Source organism: Podarcis erhardii, assembly GCF_964252035.2.
Source record: "Podarcis erhardii genome assembly, chromosome: 7".
In the NCBI taxonomy this organism is placed as follows: Eukaryota; Metazoa; Chordata; class Lepidosauria; order Squamata; family Lacertidae; genus Podarcis; species Podarcis erhardii.
The window spans coordinates 62,270,727-62,295,007 of NC_138511.1; the positions used below are offsets into that span (position 1 = coordinate 62,270,727).

The 24,281-nt window shown below is 44.0% G+C and overlaps 1 protein-coding gene across 10 annotated transcripts in view; it reads right to left on the reverse strand.

Annotated features, from left to right (window-relative positions):
• The window catches only part of CSMD2 (CUB and Sushi multiple domains 2), a 506,434-nt gene that overhangs the window by 174,285 nt on the left and 307,868 nt on the right, over nt 1-24,281 (reverse strand). For 9 of the 10 annotated variants that reach the window (XM_081871629.1, XM_081871627.1, XM_081871631.1 and 6 more), the window contains 2 exons: nt 20,970-21,082; nt 2,484-2,666 (listed from right to left, as the gene is read on the reverse strand). The exons of the other annotated variant lie outside the window; for it this stretch is intronic. In XM_081871629.1, the coding sequence (XP_081727755.1) occupies nt 2,484-2,666; nt 20,970-21,082 (296 nt within the window). The remainder of the gene's footprint in view (nt 1-2,483; nt 2,667-20,969; nt 21,083-24,281) is intronic. 10 annotated transcript variants of the gene reach the window in all.

Genomic DNA, 24,281 nt, shown 5'->3' on the forward strand with positions numbered 1-24,281 from the left:
GCAGTGGTGGCTGCTAACATTGGGACTGGTGGGGGACAAGGCAGTCAGGCCAACGGTGGGTGGAGCCAGAGCAAATGAGTGGCAGAGCCAGAACCAATGGCAGGTACAGACAACTAATTCTAGCTTTAGTTGTCCTGCCCATTGAATCTCACAAAGGCAATACTGAGACTGAGGAGGAGGAAGCTGACAGTCAGCTCTACCCCCTGGATTGACCATAAGAAAGAAGACAGGCGGGTGGGGGTTAACTGGGAACAGACTGAGTTTGGTTGGGCAGTGCCCCATTCTAGCAATGGCCATTTAGAACTATGAACAAACCTTCACTGGTGGCATCTCATGCAAAAGGGTATCAAGAGCAGAGAAAGACACACTTGATTTCTTCATTAATACGTTGACCAATTTTGCTGCAATTCCTGATCAAACATTTGCATGGACGCCTTCCTACCATCTCTAAGCCTCCCCCTGAACTGCTTCATATCCAGCTACTGAACCATCAGAAAATAATCCAGGATTATCTGGAAACCAAACCAAAACATACCAAAACAAACCCCACCAACTCTGGATCTAAAAGCACACACAGATTTCAACTGTACTAGTTAAATGAATAAATTAAACTAGGGGTCACCAACCTGTCACCCACCCCAAGCACAGAGGCCTTTACAGGAGCCCAAAGGGTCTCCTCTTTCTACTGAAACTAGGCTTGAAAGTTGCATACAATTCAAGCCAATTGAATAGGTGGCTAGACTTGTTTGGTTGTGGGGTGTGCACATTTTTGTGGTGCCCACCAGTTTTTCTGGTATGGAAACATGCCCTGAAGACAGCCCCAAATGCTAACAGAAAGTTTCCAGAGCAGTTTTAGATGCAACATGTTAATAGATTCAGCCTCCCCTCCCCAATATAATGCCCTGTTCTCTACAATGTTTAACAATCAATAATTGTGAGCATCAGTGATATGCTATGTCCCAAAATTAAGCTGCATAAATAAAAATACTTTGCCTATTTTTTGAGGGAAAGCTCAGAAATTTCAGCTAAGGATTTCACAAGAAACCAAGGCAGGTCTTACGTTAGGTGAATGCCTCAACTCAGCCCCTAAAAGGAGAATCAAGATGGAAAGTAAAGCCCACTACAAGTGCTCTGCCTGACCTAATTCTACTCTCACACAGTCTTAATACTAGTCTATTGCACTTCCCCCACTCCATGGTCAAATGCTTACCTTAGGGGCCAGGCAGCTCTTTGGATGCAATGGGGCTGCCTGGCCTTGTGACCATGCAGTTGGGCTAATGACCCATGTGGTTCCTTCCAGCTCTACAATTCTATGAAATTCTTGCTTTGAAATATAGCAAGGATCTTGGTGTTGTGGAGTCTACTTCTGCTTGGGATCACAATTCCTATCACACACACCCAGCACAAAATGTTAATGGCCAGAGATGGGGAGATCAATGTCCCAAATCCAGGGTATAAGTAGCTGCCACCACATCAGGATGCCAGCTGCATCTTCTACCACTCTGGGAGGAAGAATGGAAGAAGGAAGCCAGGTGGACATAAGAATGCAAGAAGAGCCCAGCTGCATGGATCAAGCCAAAGGGGGCCAGTCTAGTGCAGCATGCTGTTCTCATAGTGGACAACCAAATGCCTATGGGAAGCCTGCAAGCTCATACATGCAGTGGGTATGATCCATCCAAGGAGATGACACCTGCCTGGCCTCCAATATGGTCCCCATGCCAAGCCTTGGACAAGGACAGACTGGGGGCAGTGGGGGAGAAAGAAGAAGTAAGCAGGCATGGGGTGGGTTGGAATAAGGAAGGAATCAGCATTCCCAATGACTATCAATCACTTTCCTCAGGAGTTTCAGTGTCTGAGAGATTCCAACTCATATTAAGGGCAAGCAGATTGTTGTTCAATCTTATCTGTTTTCAACAAGCGGCCTCTGTTGACATGAATGCAACATTCAACCAGGCTCTCATGTGTGATTCAGACTCAGACCAGGACACCTGATTGTCTCAGGAGCAAATGGGGTTGATGGTCTTACGACATGACAAGGATTACATGTTGTATGAAATGGCCCCTCCACATAGTAGCATTGTTTCTTATTATCAAGGTGGCTCAGTCTGGATGGTGGGCTTGGGTCCACTCCCTCCCCAGACCCACTCACCCTCCATGTCTGTGTCATTGTTGAACTTTGAGGTTTTGACACCCCCACAGACAATCTATGCATGGGCTGCTGAGAATCTAAACTGCTGAGACTTTGAAGCATTCCCCGCCCCCGCCCCCCAGTTGACCTACTTGTTCAGGATGCAGCCTGCAGGTTCACTCCCTCCCTCAACCTGCTCAAAAATGTTTCCAGAGTTATTGGATTAAACAAAGAACCAAAACCTCCATTTCTCAATATCCCACATAATAACCCATTTCCAAAATGTGCAATGTCGACAGCTCCTTTGCCATCCCTCACAAATGGCTCAAGGCTGCATTCCTTCTCTCTGACTTACAAACACAGATTGGTTTCTGAGAGGACCACTGGCTACTCTTTTGACAAGTGATTGTTTTCTGTCCTTTCAGTTCAAATGCAGGCTGGCATTCAAACGTCAACGAGTCCCCGTGGCGAAAGGTTGACCCTTGTCTCTTGCCGTAGGCTGGCACTCCTGGATCTCCACAACTCCCCTGGTCGATTTCTGAAAAAACACAAAAAGAAAGAGACAGGAAGAGAAGTGGGGAGGGCAAAAGGAGACCTGGGTGCAACTTCTTTTTACAATCCCTGGATTTTATTCTTGTAAAGCTAGGAACGTTTTTTTTAAAACACAACAAAGAACACCACCACTTGTGATTAAACTAGGGAACTCTGGCTTGTTTTCCTTGTTTAAATAATAATTTGGGGGACACTTCTAATTTTCCAGTGGCAGTCAACACTTCTATAGAAGAATGTGCTTGACTCCTGCAGTTCCATGACCTTGTTGCCCCCTTCTGGCTTCATTGCTCCCCTTCCTGGGAAATGAGTCTGGCAATTCAGAAGTATTGCAGAACCTCATGTTTCCAATCTGATGTGGAAGGCAACTTTGGGAGCTGAGAAAAGCCAAGAGTGATGTGATCTTGGCAGCCTCTGGGCTTCTGGCTTGCCACTCCTTGGTATAAAAAGCAAGTTTTTAGATCTAAAGGTTTTTGTGTGGGGGGGGGGGAGTGGCTCAAGCCTTCTCTGAAACAATGCAGCTCAAAGTGTAGGATGAAGGGGAAGTTACCTGCAATCATGTACAGGCTGTTTCCCAGTCTTTCCTGTAAGTTTTTCTTTTAGATACAGAATGGGGGTGGGGGTGGGATAGCAGCAAAGAGAGAAATGCCAACATCTGAAAGAGTGAATGAGCTGTTTGCTAATCCTCAGCCCAGCACACACACACACACACACACAGAGAGAGAGAGAGAGAGAGAGAGAGAGAGAGAGAGAGAGAGAATGGCTAGGACCAGAACACCTATAAAACTGGGCCAAATAGTGTAAGTGGTATTTTGCCAGATTAATTGCTAAAAATACATTTGGATCTATTTTCAGAGTTCATCTCATTCTATCTGCCTTCCTAACTGGCCCACTTTAAGCCACTATTGTCATCACCTCAAATGCATTTGGATGTTTAATTAGAGAGGGAGGAAACATTTCCTAGGCAGCGTTTTTGTACTCCCTGCAGGGGAACTGAATATTTATTTCATTTTGTGAACATGGCTGTATGAACAATGTGAAAAGTCACTTTGCTAAGAGAATTTTCCAAAGCTCAGAGCCATTTTGAGGATGAAAATAAGCAGCACAGGAGTAATGGTGAGGAAGTGCAAGTCACTTATGCTTCCTCTGTCCCAGTTTTTCCATTGAGTAACTTTTATCATGTAAATACAGGGAACTGAGGCACTGGTGGATTTCTCTTGCGGTGACTTTTCCACCTTAAAAATTATGGTTGTGTGAACTGGCTTAAAGTAGCATACCTGGTTCTGCTAATCAAGGCAATTCCCTTTACCAGGTGCCCCGGGGTGCCAACTTGAATAAAATATTTTGGGGGAGGGGAGGTAAGCCCTGTCCCACATAATTGATCACATGACACAGCACACACCATTTGAATGGCAATGCCCATCAACTGGGGTGGGGCTGGCCCCTCAAATATTTTATTGGGTGTGTGGGAAGGAACCTCAGCCCCAGGAACTGACTCCCATGCAGGTGCCTTTAAGTTATTAATTACATTAAAGTTTGCCATAGCGAACAGTAAGCCAGATAAAGTGTCTTCCTGTGGAAAGAGAATGGCAGCAGAGTGGAAACAGCAACAACCATTATGAAATACAGGTGGGAATGGAAACGGCTGCCTTCTTACATCCCTCGTCTTCAGCAACACTTTTTGTAAAGCACTCCCAACGCTCCTCTGATTAATCCCACCTAACCCTCTCTCATCCAGTCTTGATTGCTCAGTGTAAATTCTGTGTCTCTTCCACTCTCCCTGCTCTGCTCACCTAACATGGAAGAGCTTCGGATCCTGCAGAGTTTCACACACCGATGAGGCTAAGCAATAGTGATGCCACTGGCGCTGTCCAAGCTGGTACTCAGCATTGAACTGAAAGTGTCTGTCAAACTTGAACTTTTCAAATCAAACAGAGAGGTCCCCCCAGCCCTCATGCCTTGATAACAGCTTGTACACAAGCATATCCAAGTAAAAAGGTTTGTGTGAGTGTGCACTTCTTGGTTTCTACAGTTCAACGACTGTGTACACCTACTGTATATACACAGAACGTAATATGTGAACACCCCTACTAGGACAGGCTTGCAGAACCATCAGAGCTGTGATTTCTCAAAGGGTTCCTGCAATCGCAAGAACATAAGACCCTGCTGGATGAGGGCAATGGTCCATCTAGTCCAGCCTCCTGCTCTCATAGTGGCCAACCAGCCATCTCTGGGAAACCTACAAGCAGGATCTAAGAACAACAAAACTCTCTCCTCCCGTGGTTTCTAGCAAATGGATTTGGAAGCATTATTACCTCTGGTTGTGGAGGCAGTGCACAGCCATCATGGCTAGCAGCCATTGATAGCCTTATCCTCCATGACTTCATCAAATCCTCTTTTAAAGACATTCAAGTTGGCCAACACTGCCTCTTGTGGGAGCTAGTTCCATAGTTTAACTCTGCGTGAAACTCCCAACATTCAGTTTCCCTGGATGTCCATGAGTTAGTGTTATGAGAGAAGGAGAGAAACATTCCTCCTTCCACTTTCTTTGCGCCATGCATAATTTTCTATCATGTCACCACTAAAAAGTCCCAAATGCTGTAATATTTGCTCATAGGAGTGTTGCTCCTTGTTCATTATGCATGCCCTTTTTCTGAACCTTACCCAACCCTGCAATATCGTTTCTGCACTGAGGTAACCAGAACTGCACACAGTATTCCGAATGCGGTCCCACTGATTAAAATAACTACAGGAGGAAGGGGGAAAGCAAGAGGCAGATGGGGAAGGGAACTCTTTTGATTAATGTGTTGTATTGCTGAATATGATGGATTGAGGGGTGGGAAGATGGCTGGTGGGCTGAGCATGTCATCTGCTGGGTCTCTGAGCTCCTGGATTGACTTAAAGATTCCCCCCCCCCCCATGACTTCTTGTACACACACACCCTGCCCCCTGAAAAATCTCAAACAGATCTGAGGAGCTGGCTGGCTCATTTTTACTAAATTAAATGTCAAATCAAAGTGTGAAGAGATGCAGGGTGTCAGCTCTTTTGCAGAATCATGATGGAAGAGAGAAAAAGTGTATGTGTGTGTATGTGTGTTTTGTGTTGCATGACCATCGCAGGATCATCTCATTTATTTTATTTATTTCATAAAGTTTATATACTGATTGATTGTAAAAAAACAAACCAACCCCAAACCTAGCGTAAAATATTCTCTCATTTCTAAAACCAAGGCAAAACACCCTTTTGTGTTTCTGCAGAGATATACAAGCCTTGGGGAGATAAATAGCATTCTGAATCCAGGAATATTGCCTGTGTGCAGTCATCCCCCAGTCCCAGTTATCTGCTTACACACCATTTCATTTCTAAAGAATTTCATTTCTCCCTCTTGCTATTAACACCAGCAGTTTCTCCCTTTCATACCTTCTCCAGTACTTTCCTGTTATTAATCTGTGTCACATTATTCCCATTTTCCACTTTCTCTGGCCATTTTTTATCCCCTTCATCTGTGATCAACCACCTTGCTTTCATTGCCCTTTCTTTTAAAAACTAAACTAAACTAAATGTTTCTCTTTGTTTTCTCCTCCTCCTCCTCCTTCAGTTTTTGATAGCAAATTTGAAACATCTTTTGTGACACCTTCCTTACAGAGAAAATTACATAATCCATGATTTGCATTAATCCAGCTCCTGTTTTGATGCAGGCTGAACAGCAATGAGATTTTCCCACTGCTGAACTGTCTCTGGAAAGGCAGTGATGCAGGTTGGACTCTCTGCCAAATAACTAAGATGGAGACATGCTTCATAGGTGGTGAAAATAGAACAATTTGTTGTTTTCAATTTTGTCACTGCTGATAATATGTCAAGGACACAGGTTCTCAAACAGGCTGGATTCTGACCTGCCCCTGCCCCACCATAGCTAAAAACCAAACGCAGGACATTAAAAAAAATGATTAACTGTTTATTCATCAGGAACTCTGAGCTACTTAATGCTGAAGAACTCCCCCCAACTCCTGTGGGAAACTTTGATAAGTGGTCAGGGTTACCCAACTGGCAATCACCAAACAACACCATGATCTCCTAAGCCAGCAAAGGGGGGGGGGGACTCTGGGACTAAATGGGCCTGTGAGGCTGTTTTCCCCAATACATCTGCTCCACACCTCACATCAAATGTGACTACAGGTGTGGGACAGGTAAAAATTAAAGCAGGGTTTGACGTCAGTGCTGATCAGCCCTGACTTCAAGCACTGCTGGTATTGGCTACACTCTGGAGTTCCCAATTGTGAGCTCTGGAATGCCCCTAGTTTCAGGTTATTTTTGAGGGTGTACCTGGATGCTCAGCCTCTCTTGGAACACCTTGTTTTAGTCTCTGTTACTAATGGAACACTGCTGATGAGACTTCCCTGAGTGCTGTCCTACCAGAGTTTCCCTCTTCTCTGACAGAACAGCACAGAACAGAAAAGTAAAGGTAAAGGACCGCTGGATGGTTAAGTCCAGTCAAAGGGTTGTGGTGTTTGTCCTCAGACAGCTTTCCAGATCATGTGGCCAGTATAACTAAACAGCTTCTGGCACAACCGTAACAGAAGACATAGCACATGGAAATGCCATTTACCTCCCCACCACAGCAGTACCTATTTATCTACTTGCGCTGATATGCTTTCAAACTGCTAGGCTGGCAGGAGCTGGGACAGAGCAATGGGAGCTCACCCCGTTGTGCGGATTCAAACCACCAACCTTATGATCAGAGAAGAGTTTCCCTCTTCTCTGGAAGAACAGCACACATGCTTCTGGCCAAAAGACTTTTTGCAGGATTACACTCTTCTCCTGCTTATTTGTTTAAAAGCATTTATAAGCAACTTAATGTTTTAAAATAATAAAAATAACCTCTAAGCCGTGCAACACATAAAAACAGCAAACGTAGAGTGGTATCCTACACACTTGTTCTGTCAGTTCAGGGATTTATGCTTGTGCAACAAAACTACCCCCATCTTCCCCTCATGCACACACAACACACCCCTCAAATCTCTTCCAGAGGGTTGGGAGATCCCACAGAACAGATCGGCACATAGGAGGACAAGAGAGGGGAATGGTCTGTTGCGCAAGTGTAAATCCTGGCGCTGAAGGTACAAGTTACTTCATGTTACAGTGGACACAGTCCAATATGAACAACATAAAACCAGTAAAACAGTAGTATAAAACATAGAAAAACAAATGAAAGCAGAAATTCAGGGAATTCAAACCAATAAAAACAGGGCCCAATCTCATTGGTCAGGCAAAGCCTGTGCTTATAAAAAAAGGAGGGATTTAAAAGACATCTGAAGCAACTGGTTGCGGCTTCATGTCCAGCAGAGGAAAGGGCATTCCATAATACAGGAATTCCATTCAAGTTGATCAAATTCTATTTAACGTGATTGTAGTTGATGATGTAATGCTCTTTTGTAAAAAAAGAAGAAGTAAGGATTGATGTTATCCAATTTCCATTCCAGTGCATAAAAATAGAAACACAATTTCAAAACTCTTGTAATAATCCAGTGCAATTTTTAAATGTTGTATACAACACTAGTTTAATTAATTTGTATTTGTAAACAATGTGTATAAAAGCTATTGTTAAGTGCTCTGGTTTTAATAAAGTCAATGCTTTTAAAGAGGCTTGACCATTATTTGACTGTATTTGACTGTTCAATTTTTATATATTTCCTAAATAAATAAACATTTGTCACCCTTCACCATAAATATTCTCAGGGTGGCTCATTAAAAACACTGAAGAACAAAATATACAAGGAACAAAATAAAACCCTTCATAGAGTTATTGCAGAGGGTGGGGGGGGAAGCATAATGGTTAAGAAGGAAAAGTCTGGGGAAATAAACAGCACTCAGTCTGCCATTGGAAAGGCCCTCCCTAGGGTCAGAGCTCCATAAATGTGGGAGGGGGCAAACATTTGAATGCCCTATCCCCACTTGCCCCTGTTGGTGAGGAAAGCTAAGGGTAGGACTCCAATGACAGTTCTGGGTGTATGGATAGGACGATCTGGAGTCAACTGATGAAAGCTATGCACACTGCAGAGTATAATGGAGCCCCTTGTAGGATAAGGTTACCAGATTTTTTCAGTGAACCCAGGAAATGTCCCCGGGAAATAGGGACATCTGCTAACCTTATTGTAGGACACCAGCCAGTCTTGTTGGGATTGCTGACTCCCATGAACTGAAACACATCAGCACCCCACAACAACTGCATACTTGCAAGAGGCAATGGAGGGCACATGCTTTGTTTTAGGAAAAAGGTTTGCCTGCCATGACTTATCTTCTCATTTAGGAACCCTTGACAGGTTTCCAAACCATTTCAGGAGTGCCTGCAACCTTTCAAAAATGCTCTTCCACCCAGCAGAAGGGGTGGGTAAGTGCAGACTCACAGCATCAACAGTAGGTGGATTTGAGCTGAAACAACTACTGACAGCCTCAAGTAACAGAAAGGAAAGTAAGCAAGCATTAGATTGCACTGTGGGGTTGGCAGATCAGGGGTGTATGACTTGTAGGCAATATTAATTGGGACCTGCAATATTAATTTGGGACCTGCAATATTAATGTAAGTACATAAAAAAGCCTGATGGATGAGGTCAATGGCCCCTCTAGTCCAGCATCCTGTTCTCACAGTGACCCACCAGATGCCTGTGGGAAACCCGCAAACAGGCCACAACCACAAGGGCAATCTCCCCTCCTGTGGTTTCCAGTAACTGATATGCAAATTAAGCACAATGAAGGGGAAGGCATTGAAGAAAAGTTTAGCAAAAGCGAACTCCAGATGGCTTAAGCAAAATGTCAACTGGCAACGTGAAATGTTGCCCCCCTTTTAGTCTTCACTCCATTAAGCTTTAAAGTCGTTAAGAGGGGTCAATAGCAGTCAGTCTGGAGGCGGAGCGACAGAAAGGGGCGAGTGTGGGGAGAGAAGTACATTAAAAAATAAACATCCCTTGAATATTCAGCAAACATCCATTACAAAGGTCGGCGAACTCATAAAGCTGTTTTGGCAGAGAGCCAACAAGGGTGTGTGTGTGTGTGTGTGGAATATGTAGCACTCAGAGAAAACAATTTGTTCTGACCTACTTTTGAAAACTAGATGATGAAATCATCTGATACAGCAAGAAGGCTAGTCGAATATCTGCAGCGCAATACATCTGCAAGTATATGGGCATTATTCTGCTGACTTAACCTGCAGAGAGCAGGGCTTGGGTGTGGATCACAGAGGCCCACTATAGTCTCCCCTGCCCTGTCCATGGTGCTGAATGCACTACTGTCCTGCTGGACACATAGCAGTGCGGCCAGTGTGTTCACTTTCTGTACACTGCAGCGCCTCATTCAGTGACTCATCCCTAGCTCCAGACCCACAGGTTGCTAAACAGCCACAGTACTTCCAGCTGCATGAGAAGAGGGCTGGGCAGGAGTCTCTTTTCATGCTATACAGTGATATCTGCATTCCTATTCTTCATTAATATTTGCCAGCCAACCCTGCATTGAGACAGACAGAACAATCCACAGACCCCCTTAAGGATAGGAAAATAGGGAGCAGCTTTAGCTCAGTACTTTGAAGCACTACTGACAGTCTGTGAAGGAGACAGTATACTTCCAAATACTAGTTTCTGAAAACTACAGGAGAGGAGAGTGCTGTTATCCTGCTTGCTGGTTTCCCACCAGCATCTGAATCACCACGGTGAGAACAGGAAGCTGAACTAGATGGGCCACTGGCCTAATCCAGCCAGGTCTTCTTATGCTCCTATGTTTCAGACCAAAGTCTTTCCTGGTCCTACCTGGCAATGCCAGGGATCCAACTTGGAACCCTCAACATACAAAACATGTTTTCTACCACTGAGTTTTGGTCCTCCCCATCTTCTTACACTGAAACTATCTTGCACCAAACCTCTAAAACTTTTTAAGCATGTTGAGTCCTACTGACTCCAGTAGGAGTACCTTCTGGATGGCATGGCTCAGTATGAACATACGGGAGAATTAGAATTTGGGACCTGCCTTTAGTGCAACAGTAATACAGTGGATGCTCGGGTTGCGAATGTGCTTCCCGCACATGTGCGGGTCACGATTTGGTGCTTCTGCACATGTGCAAAGCGTGATTTAGCGCTTCTGTGCATGCGCAAGCGCCAAAACCTGGAAGTAACCCATTCCGGTACTTCCGGGTTCGACGCAGTGCACAACCTGAAATCACGCAACCCAAAGCGTCTATAACCCGAGGTATGACTGTAATAATAATAATAATAATAATAATAATACCCCACCCATCTCGCTGGGTTTCCCCAGCCATTCTGGGCAGCTCCCAACAGAACATTAAAAACAGAATAAAACTTCAAACATTAAAAACTTCCCTAAACAGTCACATTCATTGAAGTATCCTGATCTTCCACCTTTTCACTTCCCTTTTATCTTATTCTAATATAATGTGCAAGCTGATGCCCCAGAACTATAATGGGCAGGTCGATGCCCCGGGTTGATGGCACATGAACAGAGGTGATGGTGGCAGATTGGGTGGAGCTCATATTGAGGGACTGGTGAGCAGGCGATGCCAGATGTCCCTGCTCCTCTGAGCAGGTCTACAGATTCTCTCTCTCTCTCTCTGTGTGTGTGTGTCTGTGTGTGTCTGTGTGTGCAAGCATTCCCAGATCTGGCTGCACTCCCAGAGTCCCAGGTGGTAACAGTGGGAAGGAGTGCATCTGCATTTTGCTATAAGAAACATTTTAATTTTTAACACCACCACCACCCTGCCAAAAAAAAAAGACTGAGAAAATAGGAACATAGAAAACTGCCTTATACCAAGCCAGACCAATGACCCATCTCTCTAGCTCAGTACTACACCAACACTGGGCAGCAGCTCTCCATGGTTTCAAGTAGGGGACTCTCCTAGCACTGCTTGGATTTGCAGGGAACCGAACAGAGGACCTTTTGCATGCAAAGCAAATACTCTGTCATTGCAAGATGGTCCAGTTATGGTTGTGCTAAATTGCTAATGCAGCTCATCCCTCTTGAGGAATAATCCACAGGAGCTCTCACTTAGTTAAATTATTGTCCTTTAAGTTAAATAAGACACAGGAGAACCTCCATAGCAGCTGTAGCAGAAAACAGAAAGACTGGTGTGTTCAATTGATTCAGTGCTCTTTAAATACTGAGGAGGGGGGTTATATTTGTTTCAAGAGTCAGCACAATAAAAGAATGGGGGAAAGGATGCTAACAAGAGCTTTCCTGATAGGTATTGGGGGTGGAAATACAGTATAGATGACATTCAAACACTGCAGGAACCAAGCTTTTCATTTTCATTTTTTAAAAGGAATATATACGTACAGCAAATGGGGGGGGGTGCGAATTTACAGTGAGAGGAAAGAAGGGCTGGGGGAGAACTATCCATGAATCCAGGTCTTCCCTGCTGTGTTTGCCAGAGAGGTGGGCAGATGGGAAGGTGTCTGTATGTCCTTGCTGTGGCTAGGATGGCTATGCCAGAACTGGAAGAGCTTGCATTAAAAAATGGATCAATGGGTGGGTGATGAGTCTGTGTGATGCAGTGGAATGTGTGTTGAGCTCGGCCTCAAATTCCCACCTATTCCCCCATAATATTCAGTGGATAGCATTGAGCAATAACTCTTTCTTTGCTGGTAATGAGAGAAATGAAAAGACCCTGATGTACACTGCGCTGAGTTCCTGGACAAAAGCCAGGATACAAATGTGATAAATGAGTGGTGGCTAAAAATTAAGGAGGGTGGTACTCTAAAGAAGACAACAACAACAAATCAGTGAGGGAAAGTGAAAAATGAGCATAGTAGTTGCACGTGGTTGGAAAGGGAAGCTCTAGGGGGAATGGCAGAGGTGCTGGCAAGCAAAACAAGCAGGGGCACAGCCCCTAGTAACCAAATAATCTGTAACTGTAGTGAATTCAAGAACTTTGAGAATTTTGGAAATTCATTGGCTTTACATGACCAAAGAATTGGAAAACATAACAGAATAGGAGAAAGTATTTTTGTAAAAAAAAAAACCCAACCCAACACACACACGTGCACGTGCGCACACGCACACACACAGTTTCCCCCTCAGAGACTTGCTTATTTAAGTCTATTATTTATCCAATTACATTTCAATATGAAAATTCAGCTCCGCTAAAGACTTTAATTAGCGGATTAAATAAGGTACTCGGCTACTATAATGAAGTCCAGCCGAGAGGGCCAATCTTAATGGATTATGAAAGGGGGAGTCAAGCTGACATACACCTCATGCTCACCCCTCCCATACACCTCATGCTCACTACTTTCTTCTCTTCCACCCACCTCCAGACAGGTGTGCTGGATAGTCATGTTACATTGGTATAAGATCAAGGTATTGTATTCAGGAGACTTTGTTAAGCAAGGTGCGATGAACTTTTGGTGGGTCTGTGTGAAAGCCACTCCAACACTTGAGATATTCTGCAGTTCTTGTAATGTGTGTGTGGGGGGGGGAGTTGTAAGCCACTTTGAGAAGCTGCTGCAGGATAGCAGCTAGTTGCTAGGGAGACCCAAGTATGAAACCCTGCTCAACCACAGAGCTTGCTGGGTGACTTTGGAACATTTACTATCATTCAGCTTAACCTACCTCACAGGTTTTTTGTGTGACAATGCTGTGGGGAGGAGAACCATGTACACTGCCTTGAGCTCCTTGGAGGAAAGATGTAATATAAGTGTAATAAACACACTCAATTTATTGATAAAGCGGTGGGCTATGGCTTTTGAAAACATATTAACAATTATACTAGTTTTGCTTCTCTTGAAATCCCACAAATGTGCCTGAACAGGAACATCCAGATTAAACTTGGAAGACGTTGCTTTAGGAAAACCTCAGTGGGGACTTAGGGCTGTGCCAACACCCCTTCCCTCCATGTGTGATATGCTGCTAACCTTAGCAATACATTTTGCTTCCTCAGGTAGCTCACCCAAGCAGAAACCTACAAACTGCCTGAGGCAACTCCTACACTCTTATATGACCCACTTTTGTCACAGGTTCTCACACTGCGGTACCAGAGGAAAACTGATACCGGTTCGCCCACATTGAGTGCCAAGCCAAGAGGGCCCTGCAGGGGCCCTGCAACAATGATGTAGAATGGAAGGCAAGAGGCGGCAGGAGGAAGGGCTGCCACTTAAATTTGAAAGCCCAAAGTCTGCCACTGGTGGTAGATCATAGCTTTCCTGAGATCCCATTTCACATCTATGTCTGACATCCTGGTGGTGTCATGAGAAGACTTTCCCTCCTTATCCTCAAAATGGGGGGGGGGGGAATCATCTTCAGAAGAAGAAGAGTTCGGATTTGATATCCCGCTTTATCACTACCCGAAGGAGTCTCAAAGCTGCTAACATTCTCCTTTCCCTTCCTCCCCCACAACAAACACTCTATGAGGTGAGTGGGGCTGAGAGACTTCAAAGAAGTGTGACTAGCCCAAGGCCACCCAGTAGCTGCATGTGGAGGAGCGGGGAAGCGAACCCGGTTCACCAGATTTCGAGTCTACCGCTCTTAACCACTACACCACACTGGCTCCCATGCAGTGAGCTCAACTACTGACCAATCTCCAAAAGCATATTGCTTGTAATCCTTGCCCAGCTGGTGGTAAATTTGTGGGTGGGGAGAGAGAAAGGGTTTCCACGCATGGGGGAAACCTCCACACCTCATTGTGACTCAGGCAAGACCTTGATCATGAGCCCCACTGCATGTGGATCTTTGTTTTTATTTCTAAAGCCACACACTGCTCCAGTATAAAGATGGCCTGTTGTCAGGGCAATCATAGACTCACATAACCTGCATCAGACTTTAGGTCAGTGAAAACCAGCTTGCTATGAATCTAGGAATCTGGAGTCACTGGTTTGAGTAAAATTGGTTGCAAGTTTTGCCTCAGGGTGAGCAGACTGTATTGCTCACCAACTGAGAGACACTCTGTAAGTTGAAAGATGATTCATGCCATTGTCAGGATATACAAGGCCGCTGTGAAATACGTGTATATATATATATATAACCATCCTGCCTTCCCTGAGTTCAGTTCTCCACATTTCCATGTTAGTTTTCCAAAGTTCTCATGAAAATTCAGCTGTATCTTCATGCTAATTCTCCTAATATATACTTCTTTGTTTTGTTTTCGTGATATATGAATTTTTAATGCACACTTGACTCTAGTAAATGAATTCTTGCCCCTATTACTTCACTGGAGAATGGCATTGCAAAATTCAGAGAGGTGTGAATTTTAAAGAACGGCTGTGTTTCCGTTTGCTTATTGTTGTGAAAAGTGCAAATTAGGTAGGTTTGCCTTCAAATGTGAACTGAATTGAATGTTTCCCCAATCCTTAACCCACAGTAGGTGTAACAAATTGATTTTTTGGCAATGGGAGATACTTAAATCTGAGGCCAACATTCTATTTTCTGGACAACAGTAAGCAATACTATTGCTGGACCAGTGTGTTTCCTCCACCCCCCCCCCCCATTCCTCACCATTTTACCCTTGGGTGTCTTTCTTCTCCTTTGCTACCTTATTATCAGGAATAAAATTAACACTTACATTTCCAGACTGGTGCTCCAGGATGGAGAACCTTGCCAGGATATATAGCTATTTAAACATGCTACAGAAGCCAATATCTCTCCTTTCTCCCAGCTAATTTCTGGTGAGGTTCCCCCCACCCCCGTTTCCATCTAGGTTTAACAAGGATCCATTAGCTGTACTTTTTTTCAGACAAGCTGGCTGTAAAACTACATCCAGTTTGCAAGTATGTTGCACATAATTTCATCACCTAATTGGCAGCCCTCTAATTGCTGCTTTCCTCTACAAATTTCTCATTCTGTGCTCCAACTCAAAAACGCTTTCAAGGCAGGATGCATCCCCACTACACTCCCCACTGCCTTGCACACAGCTGGTTCAATTAGCAGCAGGCTACCCCCAAGGGAAGGCTCCCAGCAGGTTACATGTGATGCTTTCTGTATTTTTGCTATTCACACTAGAGCTGAAGGAGGGGGCATGTTTCACAAACACGTTGCTCACTGCTGTGTGCCCTCCCCTTTTGCAGAACAGTGCAAAGCTGTTTGCAAGTAGAGTAGAAGATGTGTTGACTGGATACATGTATATATTTGGTCCAAGGGTGACACTCCCTCAAGGACATCCTCCAAGAGGCCTCATGTCAGCAGTGGGTGAAGGCAGAAGAGGTGGACTGATAGGCATGTACAGTAAAACTAAGTTTTACTCAGCAGAGACCCATTGAAATTAATGAACATGACCAAGTTAGGTCCATTAATTTCAATGGGTCTATGTTGAGTAGAACTTAGTTGAATACCACCCTAAGTCTCTATCATTCATCCAGACAAGCAAGAGGCATTATCACAGTTCAGCCAGGCAAAATCATTCCAGGATAGTGCAGTGCAGGACCACAGGGGGTGTGGAGCCAGGGAATGGAGGATGTAGGACTGGGAAGGGATGTGGCCTGGGAAGAGTCCCACAGGAAACATAGAGCCCTAGAGAGCCCCATTTGGTTCCCAGACTGAAGGGTGGCCACACCTATGCTAAGACAACTGGGCTAACTCTCTTTCACCCCAATCCAGTCACACATAATTGACTCATTTGAGCAGAATGTGGATGGACATTTGAATGGTCATCCCAAGGATGGTGTCTGCATCTTGATGTGCATCTCCAACCCCGAGCTAGTCCACATATAAATAAGTGCAAGCAGAGTTGGATGAGGCTGAAAGTCTTGAAGCTTGATGAAACAGGGGACACTAATATTGGTGATGAGACAGTGTGGATGCATTCTCTACACACAGAGCAAGGACAATTTGGTGGACCTCATTTGCACTTAGCAGCATCAAAACTAATCTGATTAACTGCATGGTACTTTTATCATTGTGATCAATATACAATCCCTGATTGAATGGTTCAGCATCATGTCTAGATTTGGGCAAAGCCCTTTTAAGTCAGAACAATGAGGACTAACTGGAATTAGGTTTAGAGACTTGTTCTCTGTTGCTGCCCCAGAGGGCAAGACTAGATCTAGTGGCCTTAAATTAAGGGAGGGTAAATTTTGATTGAGCGTTAGGCAGCATCTCTTCATGGTAAGCGCATTCCAGCAATGGGGCCAAGGGTGGATGGGCTTTCCCTTGCTGGAGGTAGTTGGAAACTTTCTGTAGTAAAAGGTTGGACTGCATGGACAACTTTGTGGTACTATGACCGACTGGATAGAATTCCTTGTGGCGGTGGTTGCATCACAGCCACAGTCTTTGCAAACTATGAGCTGTATCCAACCAAGTTCTACTCAAGAGTAGTCCCATGTCAGTCATGCTCATTAATTTCAATGAGTCTACTCCGAGTAGGACTAACACTGGCTACAACCTTATAACTACACACAAGCATGGAAAAGCACACAAAACAGTGGAAGGATGATAAACATGTTTGTGCCCATGTGCACCTGAACAACAACTTCCAGAGCCAAAACATAAACTCAAAACAATGCATAGCAACACTAATTCTGGTCCCCTCCTCCCAGGGTAGGAGGGATGTGTGATTTCTGAAGTCTCACAGCAAGATGAAAAACCCATTTATGTTTCAAGCTGTGCTATTTTGCAAATAATTCTACAGAAGTTGTTGGTCAACATGTTGTTTGTTTTGTTAAATTTGTGTGGGTGGAAAGGCTCTGTCAATTATGTGTAGCATACACTGACAGACTAATAGGGGATGGAATAAACCCATATAAGTTGCAAAAACAACTTATTTTCTGGTCTCCTAGAGGTGATTTTCTTACTCAGTACAGGAGCCAATTGAGTGGCTATTTATACAGGATGTGGCATAGTACATGCTAGGCACATCTCCTGGTTCAAGGGCCTGAACCCTAGAGAACCACAGCAAGTCAGCACACCAAGTTCAGTGCACCAATGGACTGACTCAGTAAAGGCAGCTTTTTATGTTCCTTATACTACTAGTAGCTCTCCAGGGTCTCTAATAGAAGATGCCAGGAAATCTGGAGATGCCAGGGGATGAAACTCCCTGAAAACTTCTGCATACACAGAAGAAGAAGAAGAAGAGTTTGGATTTGATATCCCGCCTTTCACTCCCTTTAAGGAGTCTCAAAGCGGCTAACATTCTCCTTTCCCTTCCTCCCCCACAACAAACACTCTGTGGGGTGAGTGGGGCTGAGAGACTTCAAAGAAGTGTGACTGGCCCAAGGTCACCCAGCAGCTGCATGTGGAGGAGCGGAGACGCGAACCCGGTTCCCCAGATTAGGAGACTACCGCTCTTAACCACTACACCACACTGGCTCTCATAGACTGTACTAGTGAACTATGGTCCCATTGCTCCCTACAACCTTTTCAGCTGTTTACACCAACTCTCAGCACACACACTCTCTGCCATTATGTTTTCTTTCAATTCTGCACAGAAAGTGGAGCCAGATACCTGGACCAGATTGTCAGCAGCAACAATAAGCAGCAGGCACAAGGAACAGGTGATCGCCCGAAATAGCAGGTCAAGATGACCTAGCCTATGCTCTGAGAAGCCGTCTCCTCTCCACTTACACAGTATCAGTTCTGAGCCTTGTACTTTGCTTTGTTAAACAAAGCAGGATACTTGGCATCCAAACAAACTAAAACAAACAAGTGGACAACAACAACAACAGTCTGCTGTTTGGTCATTGGGGATGGAGGAATCTGATAACTTCTATATATATGAGTTTCTCATTTTTCCACTCTTCCGTATGCCCCATTTCTGTATCAATTTTTGAACTTTTTTTTAAAAAGGGGGGGGGGAGAAATCCTCATAAAAATTATTATGCATATTATCTTCATCAAAATATACATTTTGGTGCATAATCCCATATTTAGAGCTGGCCCTAAAATACTGATTTAAATGGACCAACAGTACTGATTTAAATGGACCAACAGTATAATGAAGCTGCATAGGTTTGCATACTCAGCTATCAGTGGCTGCTAGCCACAATGTTTACATTCTGCTTCCACAGCTGGAGGCTGTATCCCGCTGGTACCAGCTGCTGGGTATCACAAGGGAGGAGAGTGCTATTGCACTAAGGTTCTGCTGACAAGCTTCCAATGTGCATCTGCTTATCCACTGTGAGAACAGGCTGCTGGAATAGACAGGGATTAGATAGGGTGCCTTTGACCTGGCTCTCCTTATGTTAGGGAGGTCTCAGAGCTCAGTGATAGAGTACACATTTTGCATTTAGAAGGTCCTAGGTTCAATCCCTAATACCCATTTAAAGAAACTCAAGTAGCTAGGCTGGGGAAGACTTTTTCCCAAGACTTTGGCCAGCTCCTACCACTCAGAAGATACATGATGGGAGATCAGTATTACCATGACAAAAGGGAAAGGAACAGAAGCAATTTTTTTATAAAGAAAAGAAAAACACAACCCAAAAATTGTAAGAAACTTTCCCTTAAGAAATGTTGGATTGTGTGGCATAGTCCTCAGCAAACCTCCTGACAAGTTCTCTCTCAGTGGTTAATTGTTCCATGTTAAATTTTCTTTTGTCTTGCCTTGTTTCCCATTGTGCTAAGGAACATATTAGCATAGTCAAGCACAAAGACACTCTTTGATTTTTTTTAATAGTCGCTGAATACTAAAGTGTCACCCTGCAGGTGCCTTCCTTTGAATACCTCGTATACATTTGTATGCACTGGAAATCCCCCTTAAACTGTGTATTCTTAGCACCCAGCCATTCATTGAGGCCACTGGTTTTCACATGGTGAATGGAGACAGCTGTAGACTCCATTGGCAGTACTTCACCAAAAGAAACAGTGATGGCAGGAAGTTGCCCTGAAAAGCCGCTTATCATTTTCCATGAATGTGTGGTCTGACTCCCCACCTTTAGGAGATGTGGCCAAAAATTTGGAGGAAATATTGAAGAGGGATAGGGAGCGGGATTTTCCCTCAGAACTAGCCCCAGACATTCCCGCTGTCTTGAAACTCCACTGCAAGAGGAGCCTCTTTTGCCAGAATTTCTCTGGCCTTAGAAGCTCATGGTGCCTTCCTTAGATTCTTGCTCAGAAGCCCCAGCAGAAATCCTTGTGCTACTGGAGGCAATGGCTACCAAAGCAGCCTAAACTCCATCACTTCAGAGGTGGACCTAATCATCTATGGAGCTGCAATTCCATTTAAGTCTTAGTCTAGTTTTGGTTGCTACTGAAGCAACATTTCAGCTCGTGTTTCACAGGGTGCTGTCCAAGGTGCTGCCTGCTTTTCTTGGAACATGATCTATACTTTGCATGATGTTGCCTGACTAGAACATGAACATAAGGCTTGTACATACTTGTACCTAGCATCTTGCCCCACCTTGGGCTACATCCTCATCTGGCTGAAGCCACTATCTGGAACACCACTACTGATGTGCCCCTGTAATGCCGAGGAGCATTTATTTGTTATATTTATATCCTGCCTTTCCCCCAAGCAACTCAAAGTGGCATAAGGTCATACCTTGGATCCCGAACGCCCTGGAACTCGGACATTTTGGCTCCCAAACGCTGCAAACCCAGAATTGATTGTTCTGGTTTGTGAACGTTCTGTTAGAACCCGAACGTCTAACGGGGCTTCCGCGGCTTCTGATTGGCTGTAGGGAGCAATTTGGTTTTCGAACATTTTGGAAGTCGAACAGACTTCTGGAATGGATTCCATTCGACTTTATTTATTTATTTTTTTAAATAATATTTATTAAATTTTGTTTGACAATAAATATATATAAAAACATATCAATTTCAGATATCATCATTTCATAAACATCCTTGGACTTCCTCATGCCTCTTGTTCCTACTCTCTAGACTCATAAGTTTTACCAGCAAATTATTAACTTAATTTAGTTTATCTAATTAAAGTTTCCCAATATTCAAATCTCAAATTTAATCTTTTAGTTTTCTTTTGTCAAAGGTTAATTATAGGATACTCCATTCGACTTTAAAGGTATGACCGTACTTATTTCTTCTCTTCTCATTTTATAATATTGAGTGTGTTCTAGGTTGCTCTTTTAATTCACACAGCATGATTGTGGGTCCCAATAGCCCTGGTTTCCACTGCAGGCAAGTCAATGGGGAAAAGGGACTCTGAAGGTGGAAAGTTTGGAAGCCACATATCTAGTTATTTAACTCTGAACCTCTAAGAATTGAGAAGAATATGCAGTACTTTTGCAAGAACTGCATAAAAGGTACAATTGTATGCACTGCCCTGTGTTATGTTTGTAACCCTTGATTCACCTGGACAAGAAAACTTCAGGGAAGTTGCAGGAGGGGATTAATCAACATATTAACCTGGATTACCTTCATATGTTGCTTTGAATCCCAGTAAGTTCCTCACACTGTCTGTCTGGAACAGAAGCCACATCTGATGTTGGGTGCTGACAATCAGATCAGGGACTGTTGTGCCTGTTAAACTGTCAACAAAGAAGACAAAGGAATGGTAATAGCAACAGTAACATCAACTGAAGGCAACAATTTAACTGAATTTTGGGGTGGGAGTTCCTCCTGAGGCATAAAATAAAATAAAAATAAAAATGCAAGGAGCAAAGATTTTACTAGGGCAACTGATTTGTCCTGACCACAGATTCCAGCAGACACAGAAGCAGAGGTTTCAGGGTCAATAGCTAAGGAGCCAGACCAGGTTCCTGAACTTCTGGTAACCCAAGGTAGCAGCCTTCTGGAATAGATCCAACAGCACCAGCACCACAGATTCAGAGCCCCTGGGGCTGAGAAATGCTTCCTGACCTACCTCACAGTCCAAGGGTACAGAAAATGCACTAGGAGGCCAAGGATTGCAAAAGAGGTTCCCATCTGCAGGCCAGAGTGTTAACCCTTTAAGGACTGTAGTACTCAAGAAGGGGGTGGAACCTAGAAGAGATGGACTGGAGACAGGCTCAAAAAGGCCTTGGTTCACCTCTAGCCTTCAGTGGAGCAAGTTGTTCACTCTGTTGTGCTGCAGCACCTGAACTACCTTGCTCTCCTCCTTTGTTGGGCACCCTTTCAAGACCAGGACAGGACCCAGTTGGGGATGAGGGAGCATGACCTAGCTGGATTTTATTTAGTAAGGTTGGCTCAGTTGCCAGAGATTTTCAGTAAAAGCAAGCCGCGTCCCTTCTCCTTACTGTGCATACATGAATTGTGTAGCCAACTCTTGAACAAGCAAGGCCACCAAACTTGGCTGCTATACACTACTCATACACTGCTGTGTACAATATCACAGTAGGAACAGGAATGTATGGGTGCTTCCTAACTGCCCTGCTCCTAATCTGTTGAGTCAAGAAAGGCTGTATGGTTTGTGGCAGTGTAGTATGGCAATATGGCAACAGCACCTGGGGAGATTCTTATCACATCCCCTTCCCCAGATTGTCTTGCCCCTAAACCTTCCCCCATTTCCACTGGCCTCATCCAAGTAACAGAACTCTCAAAATTGAGCGTTGGCAACCCTATGCTTTTCACAAACTAATGCAGTCTCTTCAGAGCGCAAAATATAATTTCCTTGCCAAAGACGGCCTGCATCAATATTTTCTGCAGGTACAGATCTTAGTCAACATGGGGAATGTAACCCAATCTAACACGTTAGGTTAAAATAATACTCAAACCAAACCCACCAGACCAACCGCCTCTACGGCTTCACTCCTAACTCCTCTACTCACCTAAGAATAAGCCCCATTGAATTCAATAGGACTTACTTCTGAGTGGACATGATTAGGATTGCGCTGTAAATCCTTAGTTTAAAATACAGGCATTATCTCAAGTATCTTACACACTGCTGTCCCTCATTTCTGTCCAGTCTGTGCCTACAAATGCCCTGAAATCAATCCCTGTCAATTTGGTCATTCCAGATAAATGTTATGGCATAACTCTCCAAAAGACAAGCCTCTGTTGACATCAAAAGAAGAACTCTTAAACATTTGGAATTTTCACTGTTGTGGGAATGAGGGACATCAAACAGATGTATTTCCTAGCTCAGTCAGGACCAAAGACCCAGGGATGTGGCTATGCTGCCTGATTCCATGTCAATGGATTCATGATCCACCAAGGAGCAACAAAGTAATTCCCAGGGAGTTCACAGAATCATAAATCAAGGGATCATCATCCAATCCCTAGCTTCAAGGTTAGGCTGACTCATGCCAGATTAACTAATCTGACACATCTAACAAGAAGATAAAGGATGAGCAGATTTGAGACTAAAACCCTGCAAAATGAGCACTGAGGGGAAGACACTAAAGTATAACTCTAGACCCAAGGTGGGAACTAAATGTGTGACTGGTTTGCCCTTGCTTAACCGATCATTAAAAAAGAAAAGAAGAAAAAGCTGTGGGGTGGATTTGGAGCATTGTGTGTGTTAGGGGGATTTAATGCTTTGTCCCCATATTAAAACCTCCCCCTTGCACCTGTTATTTGCAATGAGAAGAAAATACTCATGGCACCATATATAGATGCATTTATCCCTTGACCAAATGACAGTGTCTATGCCGGGAGACGAAAGGTTAAATCCCTTTCACCATGTGACATGGTCCTGATCTATCTTTAACCCCTCCCAACTAGTTGCTGGGTTTTCTTTTCAAGGTGTGGGTGGGTTTAAAAGAGTCACAGGAGGCAAACTACATGAGAAACACCACATCATCAACTCTGGTACTGTCTCCAAGTGTCCCCCCCCCCTTTTTTTGTAGAGTGGATGGAGAACTCAGTTGTTTAGCAATAGCAACAACTAAACTGCGTCAGTAATCTCTTTTGACCTGTAAAAACCCATAGATCTCAATCTGTTTACTGTTAACCTAGATTAGAGTGCCCTACAAGCAGGAAGCACAAGCAAAGATTACCCAGCATGGTAAGGGATGGGGTTCATGCCCCTGGAATTCCATAGCATCCATTCCTCAGGGAACCTCTTGCAGTTATAACACAGTGAAGTTTAGGTGGTTAGTGAAAATCTCTGTCTCCCGCCAGGTTTATGGGGAAGCAGATTTGAACCAATTATGTTGCTGCTATCTTGATTGATAATAGTCTGGTTGTTGTTGCACTCCTGTGGATTTTGTAATATATTATTTTGATGTTGTTTTTATGATAGTCTTGTGATTGCTTGATGGTTGTTTTATTGATTTCAATGCTTTTATATTTGTAGCGTTGGTTTATTGTTCCTTTGGTTTCCTTTACTGGCTCCTGTGCATTGAATTGTGGAAAAGCAGCCTAAACTTTTTTAGAAAAGTAAAGAGAAGGAAAATCTCTCCAATCAATTCAAGCAAAAGTCCCACACTATGTGCGAGTCAAACAGCAGGTGCAAGTAAGGCAATTGTGGAGCAGTTGACAAAGCCTCAGGTTTGGACTGAGGTGACTCACGTTTAAATCCCCCAACCCAAAGCACACTGGATAACCTTTGGGCCAGTCGCTGTAGCCTGGTCCCAGTTTAGATCCTAAAGGTACATGAAGCCATCACCTTGATGAAGCTAAACAGGTCTGGGTCTGGTTAGTGCCTGAGGGGATGGCACCTGGGAATGAGTCGTGATGCATGCTAGCATACCTGGGAACTTGCCTTGATGCATTCGCTCTGCCTCCATGGCTGGAGACAATAATGCTTCCAAATACCAGTTTAAGGAAACCATGAGGAAGGGAGTA